The following is a 27,869-nucleotide window of genomic DNA, read 5'->3' as shown; positions in this document are numbered from 1 at the left end:
TAGTGGAAGAGGTCCAATGAAATACACACGAAACGAATAAAAGATAAATCGAGACGGTTGCATGGGAACGTGAATTGGGTGTGAGAGAGGAAAATAATTATTTCCTGTAATGAAATTGTGAATACTCTTGAAGTGAAGGAGTGAAGCAAACCTTTTTATTGAATATTGAAAACTGAAATTTTTATTATTCATTTCTCATCCTTGGAAGAAAATTCAAGTCTTTCGCGAAATTCCTTTTAATTAACCCTCTCGCGTTAACTGACGCGTTAAAATGATCAACAGCCCCAAAACTGAAACTAAGCAGCAATCAATTGTAATCCATTGACGTAATAAACGCGGTCAATCGGCTATAACCATCCTGTCCTTATTCCAGCAGTGACAATCGGTTCCGCTTAGACATTTTTTTTTCGTAAAGTCTATGTTTAATAAGTTACATTTTTTCCACATTATTATAATCAGAAAGTTTTCGCGAAAAAAATCCCTGATGTAAACTTTCTTCAATTAAATCCGACCTCCAACCTAATGAAATATTTCGACTTGTCGACAACTTTTCCGGGACATTCCAATTAAAATAAATTGTTCATCAAGTTGATGTTTCATTTTGCGTTCATAACTTTATTAAAACTGAACGACTGGGCCCTTTCCTGTCATAAAGGGCGTATTTTTTCAGAGGTATTAGATGCAAGGAATTTCATTAAAATGTGATCTAGCGTAAAGCACAGTCGATTTGGTAAATGTGGAAGACTTAAAGTGCTTTTGCTAAGAAATGATGTAAAAGGTGAAATGTGACAGATGGTTGCAAAAAGTGGAAAATCACTCGTAACTTAATCGTAATCAATCGTTGAGGTCGTTTTCTTCTTATTTGTTTGACTTTTCCGATAAATTTACGTCCGAACAAGTGAAGACTAATCGCTTATCGGGATTCAGTTTTGTCTCATAAATCACGGTTTGTTGCAAAAGCGAGCTTTTTAACATCTATTTACTTACCAAGCAGGAAAGTTTACGATTTAGGGGACGTCAGGGAAATATTCTCTGTGTGCGAAACCGAAAGCTATAGAGCTTTTTATGCAGAGTTTGCTACTTCCACGCTAACGTGCCCGAATTTATAGTTTTGTCTTCTACGCGATTAAGCGTTTTCACCTAACACGAGCAAATGAAAACGCAAGTTGTTTCATTTTTCCGGCGCCTCCACCATTTTTCCAACGGTGTTGTGTAAAATAAATAACACAAAGTTTATAAAACAAACTATTTATTTCAAAACATTAATAATAATTTATACAAACATCACATAAACTTTATTTTTAATAATACAGTGGACTAGGATATAAATTGACAGCGTTCACAGGCATTGTTAACACAAATTCGAGTTAACTATTTGACATTGAAGAGTTGGTCTCAAGCCTAGACCATTTCATGTCACTTGACACCGTGGACTCGCCGATGTCGTGACCTTTAATCCTGCACAAATTAGATTTGCTGTAAAGATGGCGTCACAAACCGCCATCTTTCCAACATGGCGCCACACCCCTCTAATTTGTCTGGACTGTAACAGGATCTAGGCTCAAGTCCCAATCACACACGACACAAATTACTTCCTAAAAAATCAGTCACATTTGTTGCGTTCTATTTACACTCGACTCTCTCCCGTTACTCCTCGTCCGTAAGTTCCTTAATGGCTAGCACTTGGTTAGTACCGTCATATCGCTGCTCGCGGTGTTACAAGGTTGGTATTCCGTCACACCGGTCACTAAATCGGGCTTACTCCGACCCAACACTTTATTAAACTTATTCCTAATGGACAACTTCTGGGATTCCCCGCCGGACGCGTCGTTTTTTTCCGACGAAATGCACAAAATGTCTTTGAATTCTTTCCAAAAGTTTTCGTTGAGACAACCATAAAGCACCGGATTTGAACATGCCGAGGACATGCCCATCATGTGGCAAACGGCGTAACCGATCATCATGGGCTGAGATGTGGTTGGGAAATTGTTCAAGTCTGCGATCAAGTTGAAGAGGTTGAGGGGCAGCCAACTGATGCAGAAGATGATGGCGATTGAACCCAGAAGGAGGTTGGTGCGTTGGAGGCGGCGACCTCGCAGTTGGCGGCGGCCTTTTTGCGACGATTCGTCACTGCTGACGAAACCAGCAGCGAAGCGGTAGCGCAATTTATAAGAGATGCGCAAATAGGCAGCCTGTGGAAAGACAAATTATGCAATCAGCAAAGCGAAAAATTTATTCCGACTTTCGCTGGTTATGCCACCAACAATACAACAATAAAGAATTTAAACGAAACGATAACAGTTAGTGACACTAAATCAAGTTAATCAAAGATGAAAAATATTTGGATTGTGTTTATCAAACAAATAATGTATTCCCCCATTTTGTATCAGGCGAAATCCGCTTGAAAACGCATCAATCATTATTAATTTACTTTAGACATGGCTAAAAGCAAAAAACACTCAAACCATGCAGATATGTAGCTGTCAACGTTGATATAAAAAATTACAAACATTTCTGCTCGTTTCTAATCAGTCACAAAAGGTTCCGTGAAACAGGATTATATCGTAAAATGTGCACAGTTATTGTTTTATTGAAACATTCTCGAAAGCTTAACGTATCAGAATAAATTCGTTGCATTAAATTCAGCAATTGAGGTGCGATCGTTGCAAAAATCTATTGTTTTGTTTGGAAACAAAAGCTTGGATGTTTGCCCGATCTATGTTTACACGATCTTTGATTCTGTTTTATAACACGGCGAGATTTTATTGCATTGCAAAAATTCGGTCGTTTCATTGAACAAGACTTGACGTTAATAATGTTATTGTTTCTTAAGTTATAACAACACGATATTGCTGCTTCCATAAATTCCAAACATTTCGTAAAAATTCCCGATAGTAATTGCACATTTGACCGGTACTTGATTTATGTCGACATTATCGAACTAACGCAATAATTATTTCGACCATAAATTAAGCTCAAAAATGGTTCGAATCGGGTCAAGGATGCATATTTGGCTTCCCAATCCTCGGATTTATACAACAAGACTATAACTCTGTGTTTGTGTAATTCTCACGTATCCTTTGAGGATATTTACGCCCCCATACGAGTCACGTATCGCCCTCCGAAACCCAATCTCGAAGCTGGTGTAACATTTAAATAAGGCCTTACCGAAACGGTAATGATGGGTACGATGTACTGGAAGATGAGGGAGAAGACGGAATAGTAAGCCCTTCCGTGGTCAAAAGGCCAGTCTTCGATGCAAAAGTTGAGTTCGTCGATGCCTTTCCCGAGAGAGATGTTGTGGGTGTTGAGCTGCTTCACTATGTACAAAGGAGTCGAAAGGAAAAGGGCCAAGAGCCATATAAGACCTAGGATGATTACAGCCCCAAAGAGCTGGAGGCTTTCTTTGGTCGGGTAGACGATTACCTTTGAATAGAACGAGTTGAATTCGTTTAAATAAATAAACGGAAAGATTTGTATTCATTAATAAACATAACGTTGAATGGCGTTGGGAAAATCGGCCCGGATTAAGGAAAATAGACAGGTGGAAGCTAAGGGAATAAACGCGAAAGCTTCTTAAATGTTTCGTTAGGCTCGGATTTAATTCTGTTATCCGGTCGTGTTTCCAAGCAGAATTTATTACTGATCAACTTTCAAAAATAACAAATATTTCACTACATCGATCGGACAAAAGACAGACTCTGAACATACGTTCACTAAGCCAATAAATAACCAAAGGTATGTATAGTTTTCAGCGTCAGAACATAAATACTTCCATCACAACGAAAACCGACCATAAATTTCAAACACGCACTTTTTACTGACGTTTAATTCACCGCAAAATTTAAGCATTTAACAACAAACAAAAAAAACACAACCATACCTGGTACCTGTCCAGCGCAATGGCCGTTATTGAAATCGTTGATACGAAGATACTGGTGGCTTGTAAAGGTCCCACAATTTTGCAAATAAACACGTTATTTCCTAGCGGAAAATATTTCGTGATGATCTCCATCAAAGTCAAAGGCATGGTTACAGTACACAAGAGAAGATCAGATACAGCCAAATTTAAAATAAACATATTTCGAGGAGTACGCATTGCTGGTTTGCGAATTACTGAAACTATCTGAAACAAGAAAAACTTTCAGAAGAGGAAAAGTCTTGCTTTGATATTTGCATAAAGAAAAGTTTATTTTCCACATAATAAACGAGACGTGTTTACCGGAGAGTTTTCTAGGCTTCTTGTACGGGTTTGAAGAAAAATATTTGGTGTGACGTTATTGACTCTTTCTGCTTTTAATTGAATGCAGTATTTGAGTGTTTGACAAATATTAGGCGCGTGATAATGAACTGATACTTCATTTGACCCTTTTTAGTAGTGGGTTGAACGTTTAGTAAGAATAAAAACATAAGTATAGCTAACCATGTAATGTAATAGCTCGACAATTACTCTTTTTATGATCTTCCATACGTAAACTTTGTAGTTGCTCTAATTAAAGCTATACACAGTCAAATTCCCATTCAAATTTTACAATTCTACTCTTCGCAATGAATTTATTAGCCCACGCGGAGCTACAATTTCTATTCACTTCGTCGTAACCCTAAATCCGGACCAAATCCACACGAAATGACCAATAAATGCTTCTAACTTACCTGATTTATCTGTTAACCTAATCTTTGATCGGTCCAAATTAGCCTTAACTTTCTACGACTCGACAAAGCTTTCAATGCGAATTATGACTAATAAAAAAGTCGGGAGTGAGTTCTCGTGTCTGAAAATCTAATTTCGGGAATTTACCCCAAAGCCGGTAAAATGTTAAACAACTGACATGACCCGTTAAGTTCCGATATCACGAGCTTTTTCCTCGTTTACTTCTTATCCTTGCGAACGTTTAGTCATTTACGGCGCTGCGACGCAAATAAAGATATCGAACAAGGGGTATTTACCAGCTAAACTTTAATTAAAAGCTAGTTTTTTTCGAGCATAATAGACAAAGCATTGTTATCTTTAAACTCACCACTAAAGTGTTTCCTAAAGCTCCCAAAACAATGAGCACACTATACATTGCTATAAGGGCCGTACAAGCCGGTTCATCAATGGCCCTGTTTCTTAAATATCTGTCATAGAGTTGAGGATCAACTTTTCGACTCTCGTCCAAAAGGGACGAGATATTTTGAGGGATTGTGTGATTCGGATCCATTGATTCAACACAACATGGCACACCTGAAAAAATGAATGGAATTTCATCAAGTGGATAATTACACGCAACACGAAAAAATAACCAGGGAGTTGTTGATAAAATTTCATTAAATTTAATTAGAATGAATGAGCCTCTCCACGAAACAATGTTTTTCCCCCAATTTTTTTCTCTGCTTAACATTATTTCTAAATAAGTAATGATGAAGATGTGGAATTTTCCTCAGTTGTTGTTTTGTCTCAGCTTCCAACCCCAAAAGCTATTAATAGTCTCGCCACCAAAAATATTTACTCGATCCCGACAATTATTACAAACCGACCCTCAAATTACAAAGTTAACCAAAATCACAGTCTACAAACGAAAGTTTCGTTGCGAAATCCTTCAATAAATTAAATCGCTCCTTTTATCCCACAATATTTTTTTAAAAGCCGATAAGCATCTCGCGCGATAAAAGCGCCAACTAAGAGAATAGCCGGCTCGAAATGTCCCTAAAATGATATCACTCGAGCGATTTATCACCCCTTAAAACGTTATTATGGCAATATTCCGTTTCATTTTTTCCGCGACATTTGCCGTAAAAGCTTTTTTCACTCGGACAATTAATACGTTTTTTGGAACCGCCCTCTAACCCTGTTTACGATTGTATATAAATGGGCGTGGACAATTTACGACCTAAAAAATGCAAATTTTATTCGTAATTGTAGACATCGTGAGATAAATCGCGAAAAAGTCGGAAAAAACATGCGATCTATATGTCGTTGGAAGTAAATAAACCGGAGTTTGCTTATGGAAAATCGGCCAGGAAAGAATTCCCTGGTCTTTAATTCCCACAACTAGAGAAGAAAATGGTTGACGGAGATAAATCGGGTTAAATAATGTCCTCATTTCTCCTACCAAGCGAAATATACTCGAGTTCGTCTCTGGCAAATTCGTATAAATGATTACCTGTATTTTCTTGTTATTCACAAAGGAAAGTCTAGGATACGTTCAGGTTAATTGAATAAATAATAAGACTCAATTGAAAACATGATGTTTTCAAAACAGAAACTATTCTTTATTTGCTTCCATTACGTAATTTTGAAACTTGTTCTTTGAGAGAGCGATTCATTTCGTCTAAATCTGGAAGAAAATCTGAAAAATTGCTCTTCAAACTGAAATATTTCTTTGTGGTGGCTTGCTTTCCTTTAACAGTTTTATTAAAATTCCAAATTCGATTGAGTTTCAGATCCCTTTTATGAAACTGCAAATCAGTACAAGTTTAATTTTCCTGAAAATAAATAATTCATTGTGCTGCTCGGTAATTATGCAAAAAACCTGTGTCCACCTTTTTTCAGTATCTCTCTTCACCCACAATTTCATTACAAACTATCCGAAAATTGTTTAGCGTCAAAGCCCATCCTTCAGGTAAAAAGGATTATCGATGAAAGCTTTTATTATTATAGACTTAATGGAAGTTCGATGTTAAACAGTTTCAAGTGTACCTATCGTTTCCCTAAATTTACAAAAGGACTGTATGTTTGATTTTCGACGGAAAAATCCCGGTTTTATCAGCCACATGTCATGTTGATAATTAAAAACGGTAAATGGACGCGAATACAACCCGGAAATTGACAAATGTCGCAGCGGCAGCGACTTAATTCGATTTTTCAATAGGGTAAAAGTGGCTGCCGTAACAATGCCGACACTTTAATTATGTTAAGCACAAAGGAACATGAAGAACTTGGTTTAGGAGCAAGTTTAAGCCAAGTAAGTGACAAAAGCTTTACTGCACCGACACTGATAATAAATTACCAAACAGGAGCTAAGAGAGCCCTACGACAATTCTAAATCACTGAAATTTAGCCAAAATTTTCTAATTTTCTATTGATTCAATTAATTATGTTGTTTTGGGTTTAGGTGACACCTCTGCGATAATAAATCGAGCTTAATTTCCATAAAACCCACCCAAAGTTGACAAAAACTCTCCCCGAACTATGTTATAATAAAAAATTCAAGAAACATTAAGCGCATTTGAATAACCGAATGTTGTTGTTGATCGTTATGCTCCACGAGACGAAAAGCTGCAAAACCACGAAAATCTAATCAAAATGTAAATCTACAGGATGTATCATCTAAAGAGGTCCAATTATGTAAATCTGAAAGACAACCGTTACGGGACCTAATCGTTCCATTTCTCAAATTGCTTCGCATTCATTTTCACGGATTCATAAATCCCCTCTTGAAAAGAACTAATTTTAGATATGTTCGCTTCATTAGTGGTCGTAAAATGACCACATTATTAATAATTTTCAAAATCGGATTATTTATCCAATTAGCGATATTTATTTTTCCGATCGGGAACCGTTCCAATAAATACACTCTTGCCAAAATATTACAATTTTTATGTCTAGAAAAAACACAAAACAAAAGAGGATTCCTCGAAACGTTTATTTGTTTGGCGCGTTTAAATAACTGCTCTGGTGGAAATAATTACAAAATTACGCAACTTGCAACTGACATATATTACTTACAAATCAAGTTATATTCAAAAGTTCCACGTAATTTATGCCACGAGATATTAAAAGATGAAAGTTGGTTTTTCCGGATCGATCCGCAGATTTAATACTTTTTTTTGGACGTATTTTGAGCGACGGATTGAATGTTTATGGTGGTGATTAGGGTAATCAGAACGAGGCATTACGACAATTTTTTGGCAACACATTTAATAGCATGTTCAAAATATTTATTTCAAAGATTAAAACCCACCTAAATAAAGTATTAAGGTTTGTTTCAGCTCCTTTTGCTTTTATCTTCCCAACTCTTTTTAAAAGGATAATTAAAAAGACGGAAAGCTTTGTATATACATATTTGCGTTAGTCCTAATTTAACTTTTATTTAGTTTAATTATTTTTTTATCTTTTTATGTCCCTTCTGCATCTTGTTTCAGTCAAAAATTTATTTTTCTAATAATTTTTTTCACGAAACGTTATTTTGGTAATAAATCTAACAAACAATTTGCTATAGTAAAAACTTGCGTATTGCTTTTTGCTTCTGTTTTGTGTTCTTTCGTCGCCAGATTATAATTTTACAACTCGTTAAACTTCAAAAAAAGCACAAGCATTAGCTTTCCTACAAATAAATCTACAATAAATCTACTTTTTTCATGTAAAACAAAAAAATCGACAGAGTTTAAATTATTAGGAATGGTATTTTTAATTTTTGTTTATTTATTCCTTTTCAACTCCTATTGTCAAAGAAGTAATTAAAAACTTTGTAGGTAGAAAGCATTGCGTAGATACTTGGCGTTGTTCTTAATGTTAAATTGTTTTTGTTCTTTTGTTTAATATATTTCGAGAATTGCCTTGACCAGATATAAATGAGAGCGAAATAATAATAAGAAAACTTTTTTAATAACAAACTTTAGACATTTTTTGTTAATTTAAAATATTGATTTTAATTTCTTTCGAAAATTTTGCATAAGCCTTTCATTTTCATTCAAATTAATTACTCTGCAAAACTCTAGAGCTTCAGCCCCCACAATTCAATTAGCATTTTGCTACACTTGTAATAAAGTTTCAAATTGAATTTTGTATTTTTTGTCATACGTACCGGTAAATTTTTCACCTTCACCACCTCACAACACTCGCTGTTATAAAGTTTGTAAAGTTTTTGGCGCGTCTAAAATCTGCGTGACGCCGCCACAAACACTGCGCCTTCTTCAGCGGGTTGTAGCTTTATAAGAGGCGGCGGCGGCGCATCCGCCCTCCTCTTGCACATGATACTCTAATAAATAGCAAATTTTATTGACATTTTTTGGTGTTCATTGAAAGGAAGCAATGATTTATCATGCCTGCTGGTTAGGTGTTGCCATTAAGCGATTGTTTGCTTTGTGGTCTGTGATAATTGATCGTGTCACAATTCGATAATATTTACCCAAATAAAAACTCATCAATCATCTTCGAGTGGACGAAATGGCGAAGGCGGATGTTCTTAGCTGATGGAATTTTAACAATTTTCCAAGAGGAAATTCGCACAGCGAAAGTCGGGCGCGATCGAAGGTGCCACATATGAGACTTTCAGAAAATTTCATTTTGTAAAGTGACGACGGAAAAACAGATTTTGAAAAGTCTCATTTATAAATAATTTCTTCATCACAGAATTAGATTTAGCCGAAAAAATCAATCAGTTGTAACATCATTTTGAGCTACCCACAATTTTATTAGATTAGATATAGTTTATGCCGGATTTCAGTGTTATCATCAAATAGCGCTTATTGTCATTGATAAAGCTCATGAAGGCCGAATCAGATCTACTTATAACTACTAGTTCTTTAAGGATTTTTACGCACAATTTTTCCAAACAGAGCCACATACTATAAAGGTACCTTAGAAACCGAGGTAAATTTTATAAAAAAAAATGGTTTGTGCTAAAAGTGCCTTACTAGTAGTTGCTTATTTATTACCTAAGCTTCGAGCGTGTCCTTCTCAATGACCCTTCACTCAATTACATGTTATAAGACCTTCTAAGACTGAAACCTAATTATACAAAAGCTTTCAGCATATAGAATTGTTGCAATTTCGTAATTAAATCAAAAACAAAATTTAATATTGGAAAGGATTTCAAAAGCTTTGGACACTTTATCGATTGTTTATTTATGTTCAAAGGCATAGAAGAATGTATTTGAATTTTATAAATATCCAAAGACTTCTCGTTTTTTTCTCGGTTCAATAAACACACAAAATTTAATTGAAAAATAATTTCGCAAACTCCAACTAATGTTCAATGTAATTGCAAGTGAAGGTGGAGCTTTATCTCCAAACTTTATCGCACTACTCGAAAGACACTTATCATAAACTAAGAACTAAGATAGTCCCACATAACATTAATTCAAACTGAAGGCACATAATTAACAGTTGCGAAATTACTCCGTTGAATAAATAAGCCCTGTTTTCATTACATTCGCAGTTAAATTTTTCAGGTAAATATGAACGCATTAAATAATTAATTTCTCGTAGCTTGCGGCCACACAATTTTCTTCAAACGCAACCTTATTTAAATCGAAAAACTCTCGTCCCTTAATTCGACCATTATAAATGTGGGAGCATCTAGGGCTCGTAAATATTCAAATCGAATGTATCAAGAGTGGAATTCTTCGCAGGGTTAGCCTAAGCCGGAATTCGGATTATGCTTTGAGCAGAATTTGAATCAAATTGGGCAAAAATTTTGGAATTTTTTACATGTAACGACTTGTTTTCACGACCTCTAAAATATTATTTACAATTTTTCATAACGGTCTCATGAAAACAGATACTTATAAAGCTGGCAAACATCAATATTTCGTCGTCGTAACGGCTATATTATTCCTGCAAGACAAAGATAAAATTCCTGTTAAAAAAGGGATCGTCAGCATCAGCTCACGTTTTAATTAGATGTTCTCGAAGAAAATTTTAAATTTCAGAAACCTGAAAAATGATTTGTTACATACATAAGATATGCAACCATCATTACACCGCGGTGAAATACTAGTCGTCTAAATTCATATCGTAAATGTTTTATTCGGATAAGTTTACAATAAATTAAGTTAATCAATAAATAAGTGTTAGTATTATTCAGTCTTGTACTATTTTGTGAAAATAAATAAAATGTTAAGTCCTACTTGTCCAACCAATTAAAATTTTCTGTTACGAAAAAATTCCATCTTCAAATTCTTCTTTTTTTGAGTGCTCCGTCTTTGGGATTAATAAACTATTGGACTAGTCATCAAAAAAAGTGGCAACCGTTACTTTGCCTCCAATTTTTCATAATCCATTATAGAAATGAATATCGCTTCTTGTCCCAGAAATGTTTGTCACCTCCATAGCCCGAAATAGCATATCCTTCGTCTTCGTGCTCATGGTCGTGGGTGTAATGATCCTCATTGACATGATATGGTACCACATGGAACTGTTGCGCTTTGCAATGTGCTTTAATCGCTGCTACAACTCCCGGCAAAATGAAAGCGGCCACTAGGAGCATTTTTTTGATGAAGATAATTCCGGCTAACGCCAAAGTCACCAAAATTTTAACTTTGAATAGTTTGATCAAGATTAAAATTGGCAGAATGATTTGTTTCTTCTCTTTCTTGCCTCTACCGGATCCTGCAAATTAATAACTAGTTGAGTCCGTTATGTTTTTTTGGATTGAAATGTGGGTTAGCAAAGTATAGAATTTATCGTTTTTCTTGCGTAATGAGGTGACTGGAAGACGATGTATCAAGCCAAATTTTGAATGTGGAACAAATCTGTTTTGATCATTTTAAATAATAAACAGTGATGAAGCCTTATTATGTCGTTGGTCGTCTTCAAACTAAATTAATTAAATTGTCGGCAAAACGTGCCGGGCTTCAAACGGTTTATTTATTTCTTTTAGGCTGCTTCTAAGATCTGTAATTACCTGCACAAAGACGTAATTGATTTGGTTTTAATTAAAACACTGACGTAAGCAAAATGACGGGTCTCTCAGCTTTTTTACCAATGGAATAATTTCGGGTTATAAAGGAGAAAAAAGTAGAATGATAACTTGTCAAACAAATTATAGGTTTTTTAGTACACCGGTTCTGGTACATTAGAAAGGAAAAAAACGATTAAACTGATAAAACCGTTAGAAAAAAACACTATTTCAGAATACTAGAAACGATAAAATACAAATTGATTAAATTGACTACTTTTATTCATGTAAATATGAATTGGAAAAAAATTAAACATTGTAAATAATTTTTACTGTTACGAGAACCATCAGTTTTATCAGACTCTTTGCGTTTATTATGCGGGTCGTTACATGTACGTACGACACAAACAATAGAAAACGTATAAATAAACATAAACTGTGTTTCTAATTGTTATTGTTCAAGTTTTTGCAATTGTTGCCAAAAATTTGCTCATTGTGCTAACGAGTTCCCAGATTAATTTTTCTAGAAACAGGAAATCTCAATTTTTTAGAGTTTACGCCAAATTGCCGTAGTTTCGTTTAGATATCGTGTTGATCCAATTTCTTCCCCAGGTTTGAGACGCACTGTCGACCGGAATAATTCAACTCCTCCACACTTATCTCAAATAAAACAAAATGAAATAATTGCCTCGTATGTCTCATAAATATTCCGGAAATTCGAGTGAAAGCGGAAAATTATCCGCGTACCTACTCTAATTAGTCTTATAATTATCATATGCGTAATTAAAATCTAGGCCAAGATTCACCAGAAATTCAACACTACTTCTGTTTTCAAACGGTACAATTCGATAATTCTTACTATCAGAGAGGTCATACTCACCAACTGTTTTAACCACTTGCGCTTCTTCAGGCAAATCCACTGCCAACCCTTGCTCACGTACAAATTTCGCTACTTTTCGTTTCAAATACTTAAACAATTTCACCCCTTCGGTGTCGGTCTCTAGGTATCTTCCGGCGTGGACGGCACTTACGTTTGCTCCAGGTATCGAAATCAGTTTCACTTCACGCGTTAAACTCCACTCCTGGGGACGATAATCGTCAATGTATTTAACGAGTTGGTATTTGGCACAGGAGGAAGATTTGGGGTTGGAGTAACACTGGCCTTGGACCTCGTCGACGTAGTCGTCGCAGGACGCACCAACGAGGAATAGAACGAAAGGGAACCAACGCATGGTCAAGGCTAAATGACGGAATTCACGACACTTCACTGCTTATATGAAGGATAATTGGAACGAAGAACTGGAGGGACTGCAATATACGCCTCCAGGTGCAGATATGTTACCGCATTTTGAGAAACTTTATTGATGAGATAATAAATGTTTAGATACGTTTTTTCTGTTTTCCCGTTCGATAAAATTTAAAAAATGCTTCAGGATGGATAAATTTATTTAGATTTAGATTATGACTTGTTGCTCCTTTTGTTTCTCCTTCATTCGTATAAAATAATAAATCAAAATATCTTAAAAGCACCCGCATCATTGCTAGTATGTCATTTTGAGTAAACATTTCAGAAAATAATAATTGGTGAAAGACAAAGTCTTTAAAAGCATTTTTTGAATGATAGATTTCGGCGGAAAATAAAATAAATTTTGTTAAATTGTTTTCCAATAATTACTCAAAAAAAGTTTTAAAGTGATTGCAGCATCCTAGAAAGGATTATTTTTCGAAATGTTCGAAAAAATAACGCTTTGTTCCGTGCCCGAATAACTAATAATTTTTGTAAATATTGTAAGAATTAATTTTAATTAAAAGACACTTTCACGGATTCAAATATAGATTAATTGGAGGAGAAGCGAGGCTTAAATTATGGAAATAAATAAAGTCGTGAGCTTTCGCCGTTTCCAAAGCAATTTTGTTGTTTTTCGCCTCTTTATGACCACATTCGTATGCAGTGACATTTAACCAAAGAGAATCAATAAGTCTAAAATGCAATTGTGAGTTATTGTCCTACTGTACGACATTTGCACTATCATCAGACACATTAGACGCCCCAGTTTCACGTAATTTGATAAGTTATAGTATTTTTTTGTGGTCAATGTAATATTCTCACGAGAGATACAATTTCATGTCATACGAAGACACATTAAAATTTTCTGGAACGAAAAAAATCACTTTTGATTAACGAGGAATCGTAATTAAGGACGCCGCCGACTCGTCTAGCTTTTCCTAGATTATTAGGCGACAGGGCTGTGATTTGTGCCGATTCTTGTGATTGTGGTCGATGTAGTTTTGGTTCACTTAGTTGGAGATTTTTTTTAATCGATTATCAGATACCTAAACTTGACCGCAGGCCGCAGGTTAAATTACTAGTTTGGAAGAGGCATAAAAATGTTATGTCCTGCTCTGATATTCCACTTTGGAAAAAATAAATTTTCAGTAAGTAAAACAATCAGTGTTCTACTTAGCTGGAAATAAAATTTGTTGTAGGCCGATTAATTATTTTTACTCTTTAATGAGTGGAGAGTTATTTAGGTCAAGCAAAGCCGATTGATTTTGAAAGAATTTATTTCTATTCTATCTTCAGGTGGGACGGGACTCAATGATCGCCAATAAAATAACACGATAATAACAGATGTCCGACTCTAAAGACATGCAACCTTTTAACAGATACAAATCTTCTTATGTATTGTATAAAATTTCTGATACGTGAAGATAAAGTCATAAATTTCGTTCTAGTATCGGTGAGTAGATATTTCACCGGAACGACGTTTTGGGAGCACCCTATCGCTCGATATATAGCCAAATGGGACCAAAGCAATCTATAATTACTAGGACGGGATGTGAAATTTACTGAAACTTAATTAGAAGAGAAGTATCTCTAAAATACCTCGGAAACAAGCAACCGTCTTATTACATCGCGCACAATCCAAGATTTGAGATAAAAAATTTCCATATTTCGCAATACTGTTATTATAATAAGATTTTTGACATGGTAAAGGTGGAATTTTTACATTCAAAAATGTTTCATGGAACAAAACAAATTTACATACTTAAACTAAATTAGAGCAAAAGAAAGCATGAACTTGTTTGTGTTTCAAGTCCAGTTTTTTTTAATTTAAAAAAAATAGCTCTAACAACATTACCGGCAATGTTACTTTAATTAAAATAAAATTTCAAGAGCGAGATGTTTATTTTACATCAAAAGTGTGTTCGAAATTCAAAATTAGCGCTTCGCTGGTGCCGTCACTCGTCCCATGTTGGCCAACCTGTTGAAGTGACAGCTAAAATGGAGGTGTGTTGATATTAGTATAATTTGATCTCGTCTTTTGCATTTTCTTTTCCTTATAACTAATTAAGTCACGATGAGTAATCATCACAATAACGGCTCAAGAGCTGGTGAGACGGAACAAATGGCACCGTCTCAATGTTTGAAAGTTTTCATCCAAAGGGATTATAGTGAAGGAACTGTAGTGAAATTCCAGACTAGATTTCCACAAGAATTAGATGGCAGAGTAAGAACGATCACAATTTTTATTAAAATATTTACAAATCTCGGTTTATTGTAGTTAGAAAGGCAGGCTTTTGAAGCCACAATCAATAGACTGAATGGCTATTTCGCAGAGGCTGAAAGCGCCACTTGCTCCACGTATTGTGAAGGGTGTCTAGCGTGTCTCACTGCCTATTTAATTTATATTTGTAAAGAAACTCACTATGAAAAGGTAAGTTTACGCAAAAACGGCCAAATTCATCAACAGTGAGTGGTATTCATTTGTTTCTGGCGCTATTGATCCTGTCATGTTGGTATTATACAATTTTTTGACATTATTATGTATACAGAGTGTTTAATTTGTGCCGTAATTGACGTTGGAATCTCAAGGCCGCGCTAGTAAGTTTGTTATTTTATTTATATAATCCTGAAATAACCTGAATTCGTGTTTAATGAATGATATCAATGACCTTACAAAAATTTAAACATCTTTTTTATTAAAACGTCTCATCAGTGCTACACCGAATTGGCTATAATCACTGCTGAAAAAACGTTTGAGGCGTCAGCAAAAACTTATAGAATTATATTGCATTTCGTAACACAAAGTAAAAGAGAAAACCAACTGTGAAAAGTGGCAGTTGTTTTTATGGTTTTGAAACAGATATTAATAGTGTATGTTCAATTAGTGCTTTTTGTTGCAGTGTCTCAAAAAAGTGTCAAAGTTTGTAGCGGAACAAAATCAGACTGTATACGAACCACGCGGTCTAAAATTGACCGATCCCAGCATGAGAGGACTGAGAGTGATAGAAATAAGTTGTTTAGATAGGCCACCAAACGCATGACTTACATTGTCGCACTCCACTCAGGAGTTTTTTATGTAAGAGAAAAACCTAAATAAACTTTGTCTACAATCCTATATCTAATAACTTTAGACTGGTACGTTTTATGTTGGACAAGGTGATAATTTGTTTAGCCAATTTTTAAGCAATATCACGGAATTGATCCGTCTTCCACTTATTTTCGGGTCAAAATTGCGCAACTTTTTTTGTCCAACTTGTGTGTAAGTAACAAAATGGGAAGAATAAGTGTATTCATGTTTTCCAAATTTACTTTTTATTTTCTATATACAGTTTATTTGCTGTTAGATACAAATATAATTACAAAATGTCTTTTTTGGATTCAAGCATCACCATTCTGCTCTTTTCTTTTTTGTTGTTTGTAAAAAAACCATCCCTGATGTAACATATTATGAGCATTTTTTTTTCTCTAGAATATCAATGACAATGTGTAAGAAAACACTAATTAATGACACTTTATGGGGGGTATGTCACAATATGCAACATAACTTGTGTTTATTACGTTTCAATTTGTGTCCCAAAGGAGGCAATTGCTGACATGCTGGAGCGGTGTGTAGAGTTTGAACTGTTAATTCTATATCTTTGGTCTCTTCTGTATCTGAAACAAAAAATATTTTTGCGGGTGGTGCTATTGTATTACTTGTCAGTTGTGTTAACTAATATTATTTTTATACTTGTCTTATTGTAAAAATGGTTTTTATTATTGTGTATGTTTATTATTTATTACTTAACAGGTTTTTTTTGAAATTCTAATAAATATTTTGTCTATGATTTGCGTTTTGTTACTGCCCTCACCAGCGAACGCTTCAACCGGTTTATCAATGGTATCGTGATCAATCCACGTAAGGCCCATTTCGACTTTTTCGGCCAAATCCTGCCAATGCTTGCGATTCTCCAAAGTCCCTTGATACAAGGGTTTAACCCAAGGAAACGTTTCCGATAAAACTCGGTAAAGCGGTAAACAAATGACGTCGATAAATCCCACTTGCATCTGAGGCAATTCGTCTTTTCTTTCACGATCCATCATCGCCTGAAAGGAAAAAACTGACAATAGAATCACAACAAAGTCGACGTACGATTGGTTGTTCTTTCAGTTGCATTTTTTCCATATCTCCCTGGTCGAAAAACTCATCAGCGACTAGTTTCGCCACTCGATGTTGCACTTCCCAGGGTTTTGCGATCGCACTCACATCGCAAGCAGTCATCATCATTCCGGAAAGTACTGAAAATTGTGTGAGATTAGATCTATCGTTAAAACAGTCTTTAATTAAGCGAAGCTCTTAAAGTGCTAATTACACGGACTTACGGTCCTTTTTATCGTCGCTTTGCCAATCGAATTCGCCGTTTTCAATCAGTTCCAGAAATTTGTTCCTCTTTTTGAAGTACATGGCGAGATCAGTCGATAAAATCGCAGTTTCTACGAGCTTCATCACCCTCCGGTAGTCCTCCGTTGATAAAGCCTGAAATTAATCGAAATTATCACACTTGAAACGCTCTAACATAACGCTGCTTTGAAAGTCCGTTCCTGAAATCTGAAACTAAACCCACCTACTTGGAATATATTATTGCTGTCGGTATTGAGAATCATGACACACTGGTCAAAGTGATGGTGCTCCATAGTACTGGTAGAGTACAAAATCGCAAGTGGAGACTCGGTTTTGGTTTGGAAAGCGTTATTTGTACCTCGATGGTCTAAATCATGACACAAACAGGCGACCAAAAGCCCCAACATTTCCAAATCGCTCATAAATCGCTCCATTTTTCCCGTTTTGAACATGGCAAACATTGTCTGGGCCACGTTTAGAGCATGTCTCCAATTGTGGTATTTCACCGGACGATAATTCTTTTTTACGCTCAGGATCCAACGACACAAGACCTGCGAAACACAATGATTAAGTGAAGCGATCGATAGCGAAACTCCTTCAGAAATAATCATTTCAAGTTTGATGCAGTTTCCACAATTTCCATTTAAAATGAAATCTTAAATCAATAGTGATTTAGACGGAGCACTTTGAAACTAGTTTCGAGACGATTTAATTACTTTGGAGCTGAATTTCTGAAATTACCAATTAATTGCGGGGTACATGGAGGGGAGTTTTTTCAGAGGTCTCAAGAGGTTTCATGTGCAAATAGAAAAGTCTCTATATTGCGCTTTTCACAAAGAAAATATTTCTTAATTGTTTTTTTTTTTCAAAATTAGAATAACTTTATTGCAAAACTGTCTCAGCAAGCTGGAAAATGTCCATTATTGACCTTTGTAAAATGTTAAATATTAAACTATTTTTGCAATTGTCGTAGAAGATGATACAGGGTGTTATCTGTCTATAGTTATTTCCCACAAGAATTTTGTGCAAAAGTGTGAATAAAAAATTGAGATAGGTAAATCGGGATTTCCGGCAAGTTTTTTAGTAGCATTATTGCTTTATCGGTAAACCCCATGTTGGATTAGTCAAGCGTTTATTACCCGGTTGAGAGCACAATGGGACAACAACCGCTTCGCCATTAACAATAGCCATCCCCCCATTAGACAGCCTTTCAATATCCAATTATCCAAATAATCATCAAGTTTAGCGTTTCGGTGCAAGTTTATCCTCGAAATTAATTAATAGTCAAGTTTGTAAAAACTATTGACTTTTTTTTTCAATTTAAAGAAGTTTGCATTAACAAGTCACTCGTCACTTGCTCATTTCCGGCTTGCGAAGAAACGTTTTTAATTCTCGCATTCCGTTTCAACGTTGAAATTTAATTTCCTGTTGTGACAAGTGCCACAACGTTGGAAAATTAAACAAAACCCTTTCAGTAGCCGCAACTATCACAATATTGATAGGAGTCGCTTTCAAAGGCAATATTGTTTCAAAGACGAGTAAAGTGTTGTTTCATTTCGAACAATTGATTGGAGTTGAAAAATCCACTTACCTCGTAGGGAATGTGAAATTGTTGCACCAAGTTGCATTCTAAAAACATCCGTATTGTGGCTTTGCAAGTATCGTCGTCTGAAAGTTCGAAATCGATGAACGTGAAGCTATACAAGTTGTAAGTTTCAGCTGAAGGGATATCCTCTTTGATCAGTTTTTCCGTAGCGTCGTTACTTGCCGTCGCGTGATAAGAAAGACATTCTAAAGCGACTTTCTGCTTCGCCATCAACTTGCAAGCGTTTTCGTACATCTGGGTATTATGAATACCCAAACCGCAAAAAATCGCAAAAGCTTCGAACAAAGAAACGTCACATTCGGTAAACGGGGCGCCGTTTTCCTTATTTATTAGCTGGGCAACACCTGAAATACCCAACCTTCAATGTTTCAAATTGAACAAACATAAATCTTTCATTGTTTCGATTCCTTGGCCGCTATTTAAGGCAGGGATAAATTATTAAAGCTCTTTTATGGATTCGACGATATATAAATTTTATTGACAATAATTCTCGCTTTAGTAGGGACAGCAAAATAATACAATACTGTAACCTACGTACCTATGAGATTTCTTTGGCCGTTGAGTATAGGCATACAGAGGATGGTTCTGGCCGATTCGGCATCGCCTTCACTGTGTTGTTCACTAAGCCACGTTTTAACATCTCCGATATTGAGAATTTGACCGGTGGAAGCGGCATAACTTGCAATTTGTGCCAAAGTGGAACATTGCAAATCGAAGGAAGAAGGTCTAGATACCAAAGTATTACTCCCTCCATCTCTCAATTCGAAAATTGTTGTGAAAGAACAAGGAGTTTTTAAGCCACTCACTCTCATGTCTTCAGCCGTCACCGATCCACTTTCGACACGGTTTAGAGGAGCATGACGTCGAATTATTCTCCCCGGACGTTCTAAAATCCGTTCCAAATGATTCTGCAAAGATCCAGTATTGAAGAATCGACCCAGAAATGATTTTTCGACGACTATTTACCGCTTCTCCACAATCCAGATCCATTAAGTACACGGCGCATCTCTCGCACTTTAATAAATCTTGCGCTTCTCTCATTATTTTCGTCACCAGACATTCTAAATTATTCTGTTCTTCGAAAATGCTACGTGCCAGGTTTAGCAAAATCTGTAAGAAAGTCAAGCATTTCTGGTGAAATTAATCCAACCAGCCTCACCTGATTCCTCTTGTACTCCAGCACCGAGACTTGGAATAGCTGGGCGTTTTGTATTCCAATCCCACAGAAAGTCAAATACCTCCTGAAAACCTCGACGTCGTGCGAAGTAAACTCCTGACTATCGTTGGTCTTGTTAATAATTTGCGCGACTCCAATAACTTCGCCTTCGTAATTGCAAATAGGCATGCATAGTATCGAGTTGGTCTTGTAGCCCGTTTTAAGGTCTATGTCGCTGCTGAAACGCGGATCCTGAAAATTCGCGTGACTTTTGTTGATTCAGTGGCTTATTTCGAGAGTCTCGAGGGAAATCGAAGGATAATGGACGGGACGGACGAGTCGGAAGAAATCGATTTATTGTTTTTTTTTTCAGCTGCAATCAACAAATGGTGGAGCAAATCGACGACATTAACATACAAATTATTTCATTAAGGATCGATCGCCGAAACCACACTTTTGCATACAATAAGAAAACGAGTGCAATGAACGATTGAGACGTATTTGGGAAAACACACCTGACATTAGTTTTTAATCTCGTCGGTCGGTGGTATATTTGCGCACAAACAAAACTCTTGCTATTTATTTTTAGAACGTTTCTCCGAGAGCAAATTCAAAGAAATTGGATTTTTTAAATGGGTCAAAACTTCGATCTCCGAAGTAAATCTAGTTTTGTAACAGGGTGCTCTAACCGGCGTGATTTAGTTTTCTTTAGTTTTCTATTACCGCCAAGACACTTTAACCTTCCCCTATTTAATTAGCCCAATTAGTATTGTATCAAAAAAATCAGTAGTACGTAATAGTTCCCAAGCAATTTTAATCCGGAATTATAATCGTCTCTTGTCAATAGTCGATACTTCCGGTTTGGTGTTAATTTCCTTTCGACACATTTCCACCGCTAATGAGCGAGTGTTTAAAACACAGAGGCGTACTCTATTTATTTATTCATCCCGAAAGTTTTAAAATCGATGAAACCGAACTTTTCGAGATCCTACTCCAACTCAAATTTCCTCTTCACGAGTTGAAATTGCATTCGCTGAAAGCAGTTTAATTTCGTGGAGCATAAAGGTGGCTTCCAACTTTGATATTTTTGCCTGACATATTGTTAGATTTTCGAGTCAGTTATCATAAAAATTGATAATCGTTTTGCACTCTGCGAGAGGGGTGACCCATTTTTTCTCGTTGACGTACTTAGAGTATGTAGATACGTCCATGACGTTGTTTATTTTACGAAACAATCGCATCAAAATTGTTTGTGTTTAGTTTTCATATAAAATATTATAATCACGTTAAATCATGACTAATTTTAGAGGAGGTGAAATTACGGATGATTTAAAAACGAGGCATTCATTAAAAAGTGATTCGTGTTTTACTACCCTTATCTCATGTCAAATTTACCGCATCAAGAGGACGAGATCGAAGCTGATTTTCGAAGGGTTATTATGACACGACGCTGTCTGGAGAGATTTCATAACGCCACATTTTCGACAACATCGGTTAATTATAAATCACAACAATTTTCATTTATTTTTTGTCAAATTTTTGGGCCTGACGCACTTACATTGTAGGCATCAGTGATGTTGATGAGTATTTTATTTTTGGCGACGGTCCCCGCAATGCCCACCCCAAAGGGAATCCTAATTTCTTCGGCCTTTGCCATTTTGACGGCCTCCTCCAGTGAGGTATCATGTCTAACATCAAACAGCTTCGCCACCAGATACTTGCCGTCTCCATCTCCCCTAGCGAGAAACAAGGACCCCCTGTCGGCTCTTGTCAACAAGCTCACATTCCTCAATATCTTGTGGCACAGCACGTCAATGTCTAGCTCGTTGGCGACGTCCCGTATCAACTCCATAAACAATTCGTCCTCCTCCATAGCCTCCAGGTCGCGTCTGGGCCGCACTGCAGGTGGATGCACCAGCCATCGCTGGAAAAGATCTGGAGCGACGGAGACGCGTCTGGCATCTGCAACGGCTTCCTGGACGCGTCTACGAAACTCTGTGGAGGCGTGCCGTTTAAGCCACTGCTCGACGACGGCGGCGTTCGATTCCAGCCATTCGCCCGCCGACACCAGGTCATCATCGGCGGCAGGTGGCGTCATCATCGTCCCGCATGTCCTTAGAGACACCGCGAGGATGGCGTCCAGGTGTTGGAGGACTGAGAACTGCACTGGCTCATGCCGACTGGAAGCACCACACGCACATGCTTCGCCCGGACAGAGATGCGTCGAGGTATTGATCAAGGATGCGCAAAACGCGATACCTGACGCAGGATCAAAGACGGAAGGATAATTCAAGACGCTTTTTCAAAATTATGTTTAAAAAAAAAACGAAATATATTTAATTTCTTCCAAAAGTACTCAATTTTACGAAAATTGTTGCAAACATTTGGAGCTATTTTTTCAACACTTGGCTCTCTGGACACACATAGGTCGTTTAATTACCGTAATTCGCGGCTACAGGCCACGTAATACCACTATAAATGCTAACTAGACATTAGCGGAGATTGCAAAAGACACTCAATTTGTAAATCGATTCTTTTGGTTTACCAGAAATTTAACCGACTTCGAATTGTATAACCGCTGTCGTTCCTATTTATTTTTTATCCGTAGATGTCTTCTCCAATAATTTATTTATTTATTAAAGTTATAAATTAATTCCTCCGCCTCTGTAAGTGTCACCAGTGTGCCTTTAAACTGTTTTTTTAATCTACCTGATTAACATGCTAAAGCGCGTTTATTTACGCTGTTCTACGTACATTTATTTATTGCGATTTATCGACACGTTGGGTCGCATTTTTTCGCCTCACAAAAGCCCCAAAAACGGTACAATGCGCTTCGGAATGCACATCGTAAGTTAGACGTAAAACCAAATTGGTTTTATTGGATGCCATATTAATGCCAAATGTGACCGGTTATTATAATAAAATTTCGCATTAGTGTCGTGTGATTATTTTTGCATAATGAATTTGGTCACGTCAGAGACCAAAAATGGCTCTAATGTGTTACGTTACCTAACGCCCAAAATCCCTACAGGTTGAAGGCTGGACGTAGATTTACGCCGAAATAAGGATAGGAAAATAAACCCCAGTTTAGGACTTTATTTTTTTAGTAATAGGAAAATACATTTTTGTAATATGAATTGTGCATCAGGGCCTTTGGACGGTGCAATTCGTGACGGTTCCGAACGTTTCCGAATAGATAAATTGACAAACGGCCGCGTTATTTTCGAAGGTAATTTCAGGCACTTTGAATTCGGGATTGATGGCGACTTTGAGCGTGTAAATCCCCGGTTCGAGTTCGGATATATCGACCCATTGACAGTCGACAGTGTACTTGTAAATATCGCTACAATTGACTGAAATCCCCTGATCACCGTAATTCGCACAAGCATATCTCGGTTTGACTCCAGGCAGACATTGATTATCTTCGAGACAAAAAGACGCTTTATGACCTTCGGCCACTCTAAGACCCTTCGTGTCGTAAATATCAAACGTCGCGAATACCTCCATGCTGTGGTAGTGCCTGAAACATATTAAATTTTACGACCTGTCATGCAAGAATGTTGTTATTGCATCGAATAATGGTAACTCATAAATGGATATTGTTATTTGTGTTCGAAATTAATGTTTATTCGGGCTGACGTCAGTAAAAGTGCGCGGCCGGTAATTAACCGGAAACGGCACTATTTGCCATTTCATTTTTTAGTGAAGTAATAAACTATATTAAAACTTACATGTGGCACATGTGCCATTCCCACAAATGTTTGGGTATAGTTGGCCTGAAATCGGCCGTCCCGGCGTTAAAAATCCTCGCCGTAAATCTGAGAAGTCTTCGCGTTTCCAAATGCCAAGAACCGTCTTCTTTTTGGATTTTGTAGGCTTCAGATGCGAGACAATTTTCTTCCATTGCACACTGAAGAAAAAATAATTGTCGGTCCTCTAAATGTGCTGTTCGCATCAGATCGATGTGATCGATGACCAAATCGGACATTTGAGAAACACACGAAACGGCTGCAACATCTCTACTTTGACATTTTCCCCTCGAGGTCAGGTCGTGAACACACTGTCCGAAAGAAGTTTCGTTTCCGCGACATCTCACACCGGAATAACTACTATCGGTGATGTTTCCTCCGAAGAAATCGGTTTGAGGTGCATCACTGGCGTATCCTACATAATGAATTTTTGTCTTATCTTGTGAAAAAAAAAGGATTTTTTTAACCTAATCCAAGGTGTTTACAGACGACCAAGCCCTCGAGAAGTGACCACCCGTCTCCGCAAATACTCGCCCATTGACCCTTTTCATTTTTTATCTCGACGCGACCTTCACTTTTGACCCTTCCGCCCTTTAGTCGAATCTCGTGTCGGGCCAGCGGCGCCCTTTAAAATTTAATTAAATCAAGTTGGAAATTATTAGCGAGATCAAAGGTCGCGTCGACTTACTCCACCTTCTTCGTCGTTTCCTCTTTTGGCTTTTCTTCGTGACAGATAACTCCAGCTGCTTCCGTCGAGGTACAATCATTGTTGCCCCAACCGTCGAAGCGACAATCGATTATTTCACTCTCGTTGCCGCTACAAAAAACATTATCCATCCAAAATTTGCCTAAAAGTTGGATACGTGAAAAATTCGTATTTGTTTTGAGTTAGTTTACGTTTCGCGGGACCGAAATATGAACTAACAGTAGCTTTTCCGGAATCTTTGGGGTAACCCAGTTGTTGGCAAACGACATGTGCCTCAGATGAGTCCCATTCATCGTCACAAATAGCTCCCCATTGGCCCTCATGCAAAATTTCAACGTTACCTAAAATAATCCATTTCGCCTCCTTAATTTTTTTATTATTAAGAAAAGTGATACCTAAAATGTTTTTTTTACATTTGGATGTTGTTGCCCAATTGTATCAAGGTACAGGTCTGTAAATAATTGTAACCAAATTTAAATAGATTAAATGAAAATTGGATTGAATTTTTTTAAAACAAAAATGACGTTCAAGCCGCACGAGAAAATATCGTTACTTTCTGAGGGACTTAACAATAATAAATAAATTTGGAAAAAAATACGTGTCATTTAAAAATAAAATGAAAAGGCTTTTTTTGATCATTTAATTTGTTATAGTGGTCTTGATACTTTGTTTTTCTTACCATTTGGACCTTAGAATTTTCCATAAAAACATTAAAATTATTAAGCTGTTTAACCCATTAATTTGGTTACAAATGCTTAAAAAGAGATAAGAACTGGTCTGTGAGGTAATGATTTAACCTAGGAACAACATCTAATCGTAAGTAAAACCAATCATATTTATTATTTTTCTTAAAAATTGTGTTTTAGAATTGTCCATTATAGTTCTACCTTAACTATCAAAATAGTTACCTTCAAATTCATCCCTTCCTCCAATTAGTTTAACCCCACCTTCGACTTTTTTAAGTCTTTTGAGATGTTTTTTCACGAGAAAAGCTTTTTTGCGTTTTGAATTATCAAAGTTGGAGGCAAATAGAAGACTGGGAGACGATAAAACCATTAAAAGAATTGTAACATTCATGATTTTATTATAAATGTGATTGAGAACAACCCAGATTTGTGCGTGCCACTGACAGTTGACCTCTTATCAACGCCTCTTACTTAACTCGAAATAATGACGAAAACAATGCCGAGGCATTTGGTTTTGTGGTTGACAATAAAACGCTGTTATGATTTAGATGTTTAATTAATTATCAAAAATCATTTCAATACAAAGTCAAAACAGGCATAATTTAAAAAAAAGTTTGGTTGGACAGTCAACGTGAGTCAGGAATTGTTTCCTGGAGTATACATACAAACGTTTGGACGTTTTTTTTTAAATTCACTCTGTTTAATGATCTCACAGTGACGGACCAACGAATTTACAAAAAACAGTCGCTCAAAAAATGTATAAATTAAATAAAAAAACAATACAAACTGCTTATACATACAATTGAAAGTTAATGGATTTCTATCCTAATATTTGAGCTTAATGTAGACAAATTCTTGGGCAAGTTAAAATCTGTTTTGAACTTTATTATTGGGCCGTTGAAATCAAGTCCTGGTAGACACAAACACACAGATAAAATATCACAATAAAATAATATAAAAGGTCTTTTTTCTTCCTTCTTGAAATACATCAATTATCTAATCCATTAGGTGACGTGATTGTGGAATGAAAACAAAACAACATTCAAATACGTTTTTGAGACAACTAACCACAGCCTTCATGATATATAGACGTTTTAATTAACTGTCTATCTATCACGGAAGCTGTGTAACTAACCGTTTCCACATCAGTAGATGACTCCCGAAAGTAATCTCACGCAAAAAAATAAACTTATAAAAAATATATCATCTACCAAAATGGCATTGTGCATGCTTTCAACACTTAAATATATACAAAAAATGTAACAATCGTCGTGCGTAAATTTCAGGGAAGACGAATATGAGACGTTGGGGAGGAAAGTGTGTTGACATTGAATTAAATTATTAGAGGCATCAGCTCTCTGTCATTTGAGGTAACAAGGAGGGGTTTATGGGGATAGGCTTGGTCCTAGGCAGCTGTTTCTTCTGCAAAGAAAAAAATTGTAAATTTGGTTTGCAACCAGGCTAAACTAGACCCACCTTTCGTCGGAAAGGAAAGCAACCTTCGTTTTCTGTCGTCGTGACGGGTTGAAGTATTAAATCGCTGCTTCTCGTACTGTTCGCACCAAACACATTTAATTGTCTAAAGCAGTCTGTTTCTATCATTTCATTTTGCCATGGTATGGACACACAACCACTGTTGAACTTGCTATAAAACGAGGAATCGTTCTCGTCAATATTCACGCCTTTGACGGTGGAAAACTGCTCGATATCGAGCACGTCTTTGGCGTAAACCGCATGAGGCTGGAATCAAAACGTATTTAATAAGCAAATTCAATTTTCGGTGCGAGAAAATCACATCTGGTACGAAAGGGGGTTCGACCATCCCTGCCTCGAGTCTCCTCCAATTAAGACTCTGAAAAAAAGCGTGTTGTTTGACTACAGCAGCCCCATATCGTCCCGCTTTGCCCCCCAGTCTCTGTGCGGGACTTTTGGCTAGTAATTGTTGGCACAAAGATTTGGCATCTTCACTGAATTTCGACGAGTATTTCTCCTGGTCGGACTTCACTCGTCGATCCACTTCTTCACGTTTAACTTTTTCTTTACGCGCTCGGAACGGTGCCTGGCCTTCAATCATTTCGTACAACAAACAACCGAAACTGAACCAATCGGGACTGAATGTGTAACGTTCGTTATCTATAACTTCAGGTGCTGAAATACCGGAATTTTATCACAAGTGATAAGTGAGGGGCTTTGAATTATTTACCCATGTAGCCTACAGTGCCGACTCTACCTCTAACGAATTCTCCTTCAGGGATGTCTACGGCTAAACCTAAATCTGAGATCCTTACGTGACCTGCATCGTCGAGAAGAATGTTTTCGGGTTTACAGTCTCTATATACAATGCCCTGGAAGAAAGTTTTAGGGGATATTTAAAGCGTCTTAAACACTCTCAGCAGATAAACGCAGGGTTAACAAGATTGCTAATTCTATCTTATCTCGCGTCTCATTACGTTGGAAAAACCGAGCAAAAATAACTGTATTGAAATTCGGGATTAACTAACTCCCTGCTCGATTTTATCAACCTAAATAAGCTTGATTTCAACAAAAATTATTTGTAAATGAAGAAATTTTTGCGTATTAATCTCATTCAACAAGGCAAAAATCAATAAGGGTAATAAAAAGAAATCATGTCGGGAACAACCTGAAAGCGTACCTACTACGAGAAAAATCCAATATCGTGACACCCGCTCTTTT

At 36.6% G+C, this 27,869-nt stretch overlaps 6 protein-coding genes and 2 long non-coding RNA genes across 13 annotated transcripts in view; 3 read left to right on the top strand and 5 right to left on the bottom strand.

Annotated features, from left to right (window-relative positions):
- Positions 1–1,232: 1,232 nt before the first annotated feature.
- NPFR (Neuropeptide F receptor) lies at positions 1,233–10,657 on the bottom strand. Of its 6 annotated transcripts, XM_064354901.1 has the most exons (7): positions 10,596–10,657; positions 10,489–10,540; positions 9,111–10,439; positions 5,019–5,224; positions 3,884–4,126; positions 3,169–3,426; positions 1,233–2,192 (listed from the first exon to the last, which is right to left on the bottom strand). In XM_064354901.1, the coding sequence occupies exons 3-7, from the start codon at positions 9,124–9,126 to the stop codon at positions 1,677–1,679; spliced, it is 1,239 nt and encodes a 412-aa protein (XP_064210971.1). In that variant the 5' UTR covers positions 9,127–10,439; positions 10,489–10,540; positions 10,596–10,657; the 3' UTR covers positions 1,233–1,676. The 6 variants fall into 6 exon arrangements, with proteins under 6 accessions (XP_064210971.1, XP_064210972.1, XP_008198438.1 ...); XM_064354902.1 differs by lacking the exons at positions 9,111–10,439; positions 10,489–10,540; positions 10,596–10,657 and adding exons at positions 6,144–6,465; positions 6,523–8,332; XM_008200216.3 differs by lacking the exons at positions 10,489–10,540; positions 10,596–10,657 and having other exon boundaries at positions 8,787–10,482.
- A 51-nt stretch (positions 10,658–10,708) lies between these two features.
- Positions 10,709–12,885, bottom strand: LOC103314359 (uncharacterized). The gene is made up of 2 exons (XM_008200212.3): positions 12,484–12,885; positions 10,709–11,314 (listed from the first exon to the last, which is right to left on the bottom strand). The coding sequence occupies exons 1-2, from the start codon at positions 12,833–12,835 to the stop codon at positions 10,986–10,988; spliced, it is 681 nt and encodes a 226-aa protein (XP_008198434.1). The 5' UTR covers positions 12,836–12,885; the 3' UTR covers positions 10,709–10,985.
- Positions 12,886–14,859: 1,974 nt separating this feature from the next.
- Positions 14,860–16,718, top strand: LOC656123 (uncharacterized protein). The gene is made up of 3 exons (XM_962672.4): positions 14,860–15,115; positions 15,170–15,322; positions 15,792–16,718. The coding sequence occupies exons 1-3, from the start codon at positions 14,966–14,968 to the stop codon at positions 15,930–15,932; spliced, it is 444 nt and encodes a 147-aa protein (XP_967765.1). The 5' UTR covers positions 14,860–14,965; the 3' UTR covers positions 15,933–16,718.
- Positions 16,181–22,262, bottom strand: Pde6 (Phosphodiesterase 6). Its single transcript, XM_015983641.2, has 10 exons — positions 21,593–22,262; positions 20,038–20,286; positions 19,845–19,988; positions 19,417–19,786; positions 18,864–19,222; positions 17,500–17,823; positions 17,254–17,407; positions 17,024–17,169; positions 16,743–16,977; positions 16,181–16,545 (listed from the first exon to the last, which is right to left on the bottom strand). The coding sequence occupies exons 1-10, from the start codon at positions 22,133–22,135 to the stop codon at positions 16,418–16,420; spliced, it is 2,652 nt and encodes an 883-aa protein (XP_015839127.1). The 5' UTR covers positions 22,136–22,262; the 3' UTR covers positions 16,181–16,417.
- On the top strand, positions 20,421–21,690 carry LOC135265421 (uncharacterized). The gene is made up of 2 exons (XR_010333080.1): positions 20,421–21,282; positions 21,342–21,690. It is a non-coding gene; the product is annotated as an uncharacterized LOC135265421 (long non-coding RNA).
- Positions 22,263–23,110: 848 nt separating the features above from the next.
- On the bottom strand, positions 23,111–25,692 carry LOC656295 (lysyl oxidase homolog 3). Its single transcript, XM_015983770.2, has 6 exons — positions 25,398–25,692; positions 24,681–24,830; positions 24,472–24,631; positions 24,251–24,408; positions 23,766–24,198; positions 23,111–23,554 (listed from the first exon to the last, which is right to left on the bottom strand). Exons 1-6 carry the CDS (start codon positions 25,564–25,566, stop codon positions 23,179–23,181), a joined length of 1,446 nt encoding a protein of 481 aa, XP_015839256.1. The 5' UTR covers positions 25,567–25,692; the 3' UTR covers positions 23,111–23,178.
- On the top strand, positions 24,951–26,242 carry LOC135265423 (uncharacterized). Its single transcript, XR_010333082.1, has 2 exons — positions 24,951–25,305; positions 25,356–26,242. It is a non-coding gene; the product is annotated as an uncharacterized LOC135265423 (long non-coding RNA).
- Gprk2 (G protein-coupled receptor kinase 2) overlaps positions 25,713–27,869 on the bottom strand; it is a 36,611-nt gene continuing 34,454 nt past the window's right edge. The window contains exons 6-9 of the mRNA XM_008200229.3: positions 27,379–27,520; positions 26,971–27,323; positions 26,652–26,915; positions 25,713–26,597 (exon numbers count right to left, since the gene is read on the bottom strand). Coding sequence (XP_008198451.2) covers positions 26,526–26,597; positions 26,652–26,915; positions 26,971–27,323; positions 27,379–27,520 — 831 coding nt within the window. The 3' untranslated portion in view covers positions 25,713–26,525. The remainder of the gene's footprint in view (positions 26,598–26,651; positions 26,916–26,970; positions 27,324–27,378; positions 27,521–27,869) is intronic.

This window comes from Tribolium castaneum, chromosome 2, assembly GCF_031307605.1.
Source record: "Tribolium castaneum strain GA2 chromosome 2, icTriCast1.1, whole genome shotgun sequence".
Lineage (NCBI taxonomy): Eukaryota > Metazoa > Arthropoda > Insecta > Coleoptera > Tenebrionidae > Tribolium > Tribolium castaneum.
The sequence above is the reverse complement of the archived record's forward strand: the minus strand, read 5'-3'. Positions and strand labels throughout refer to the sequence as shown.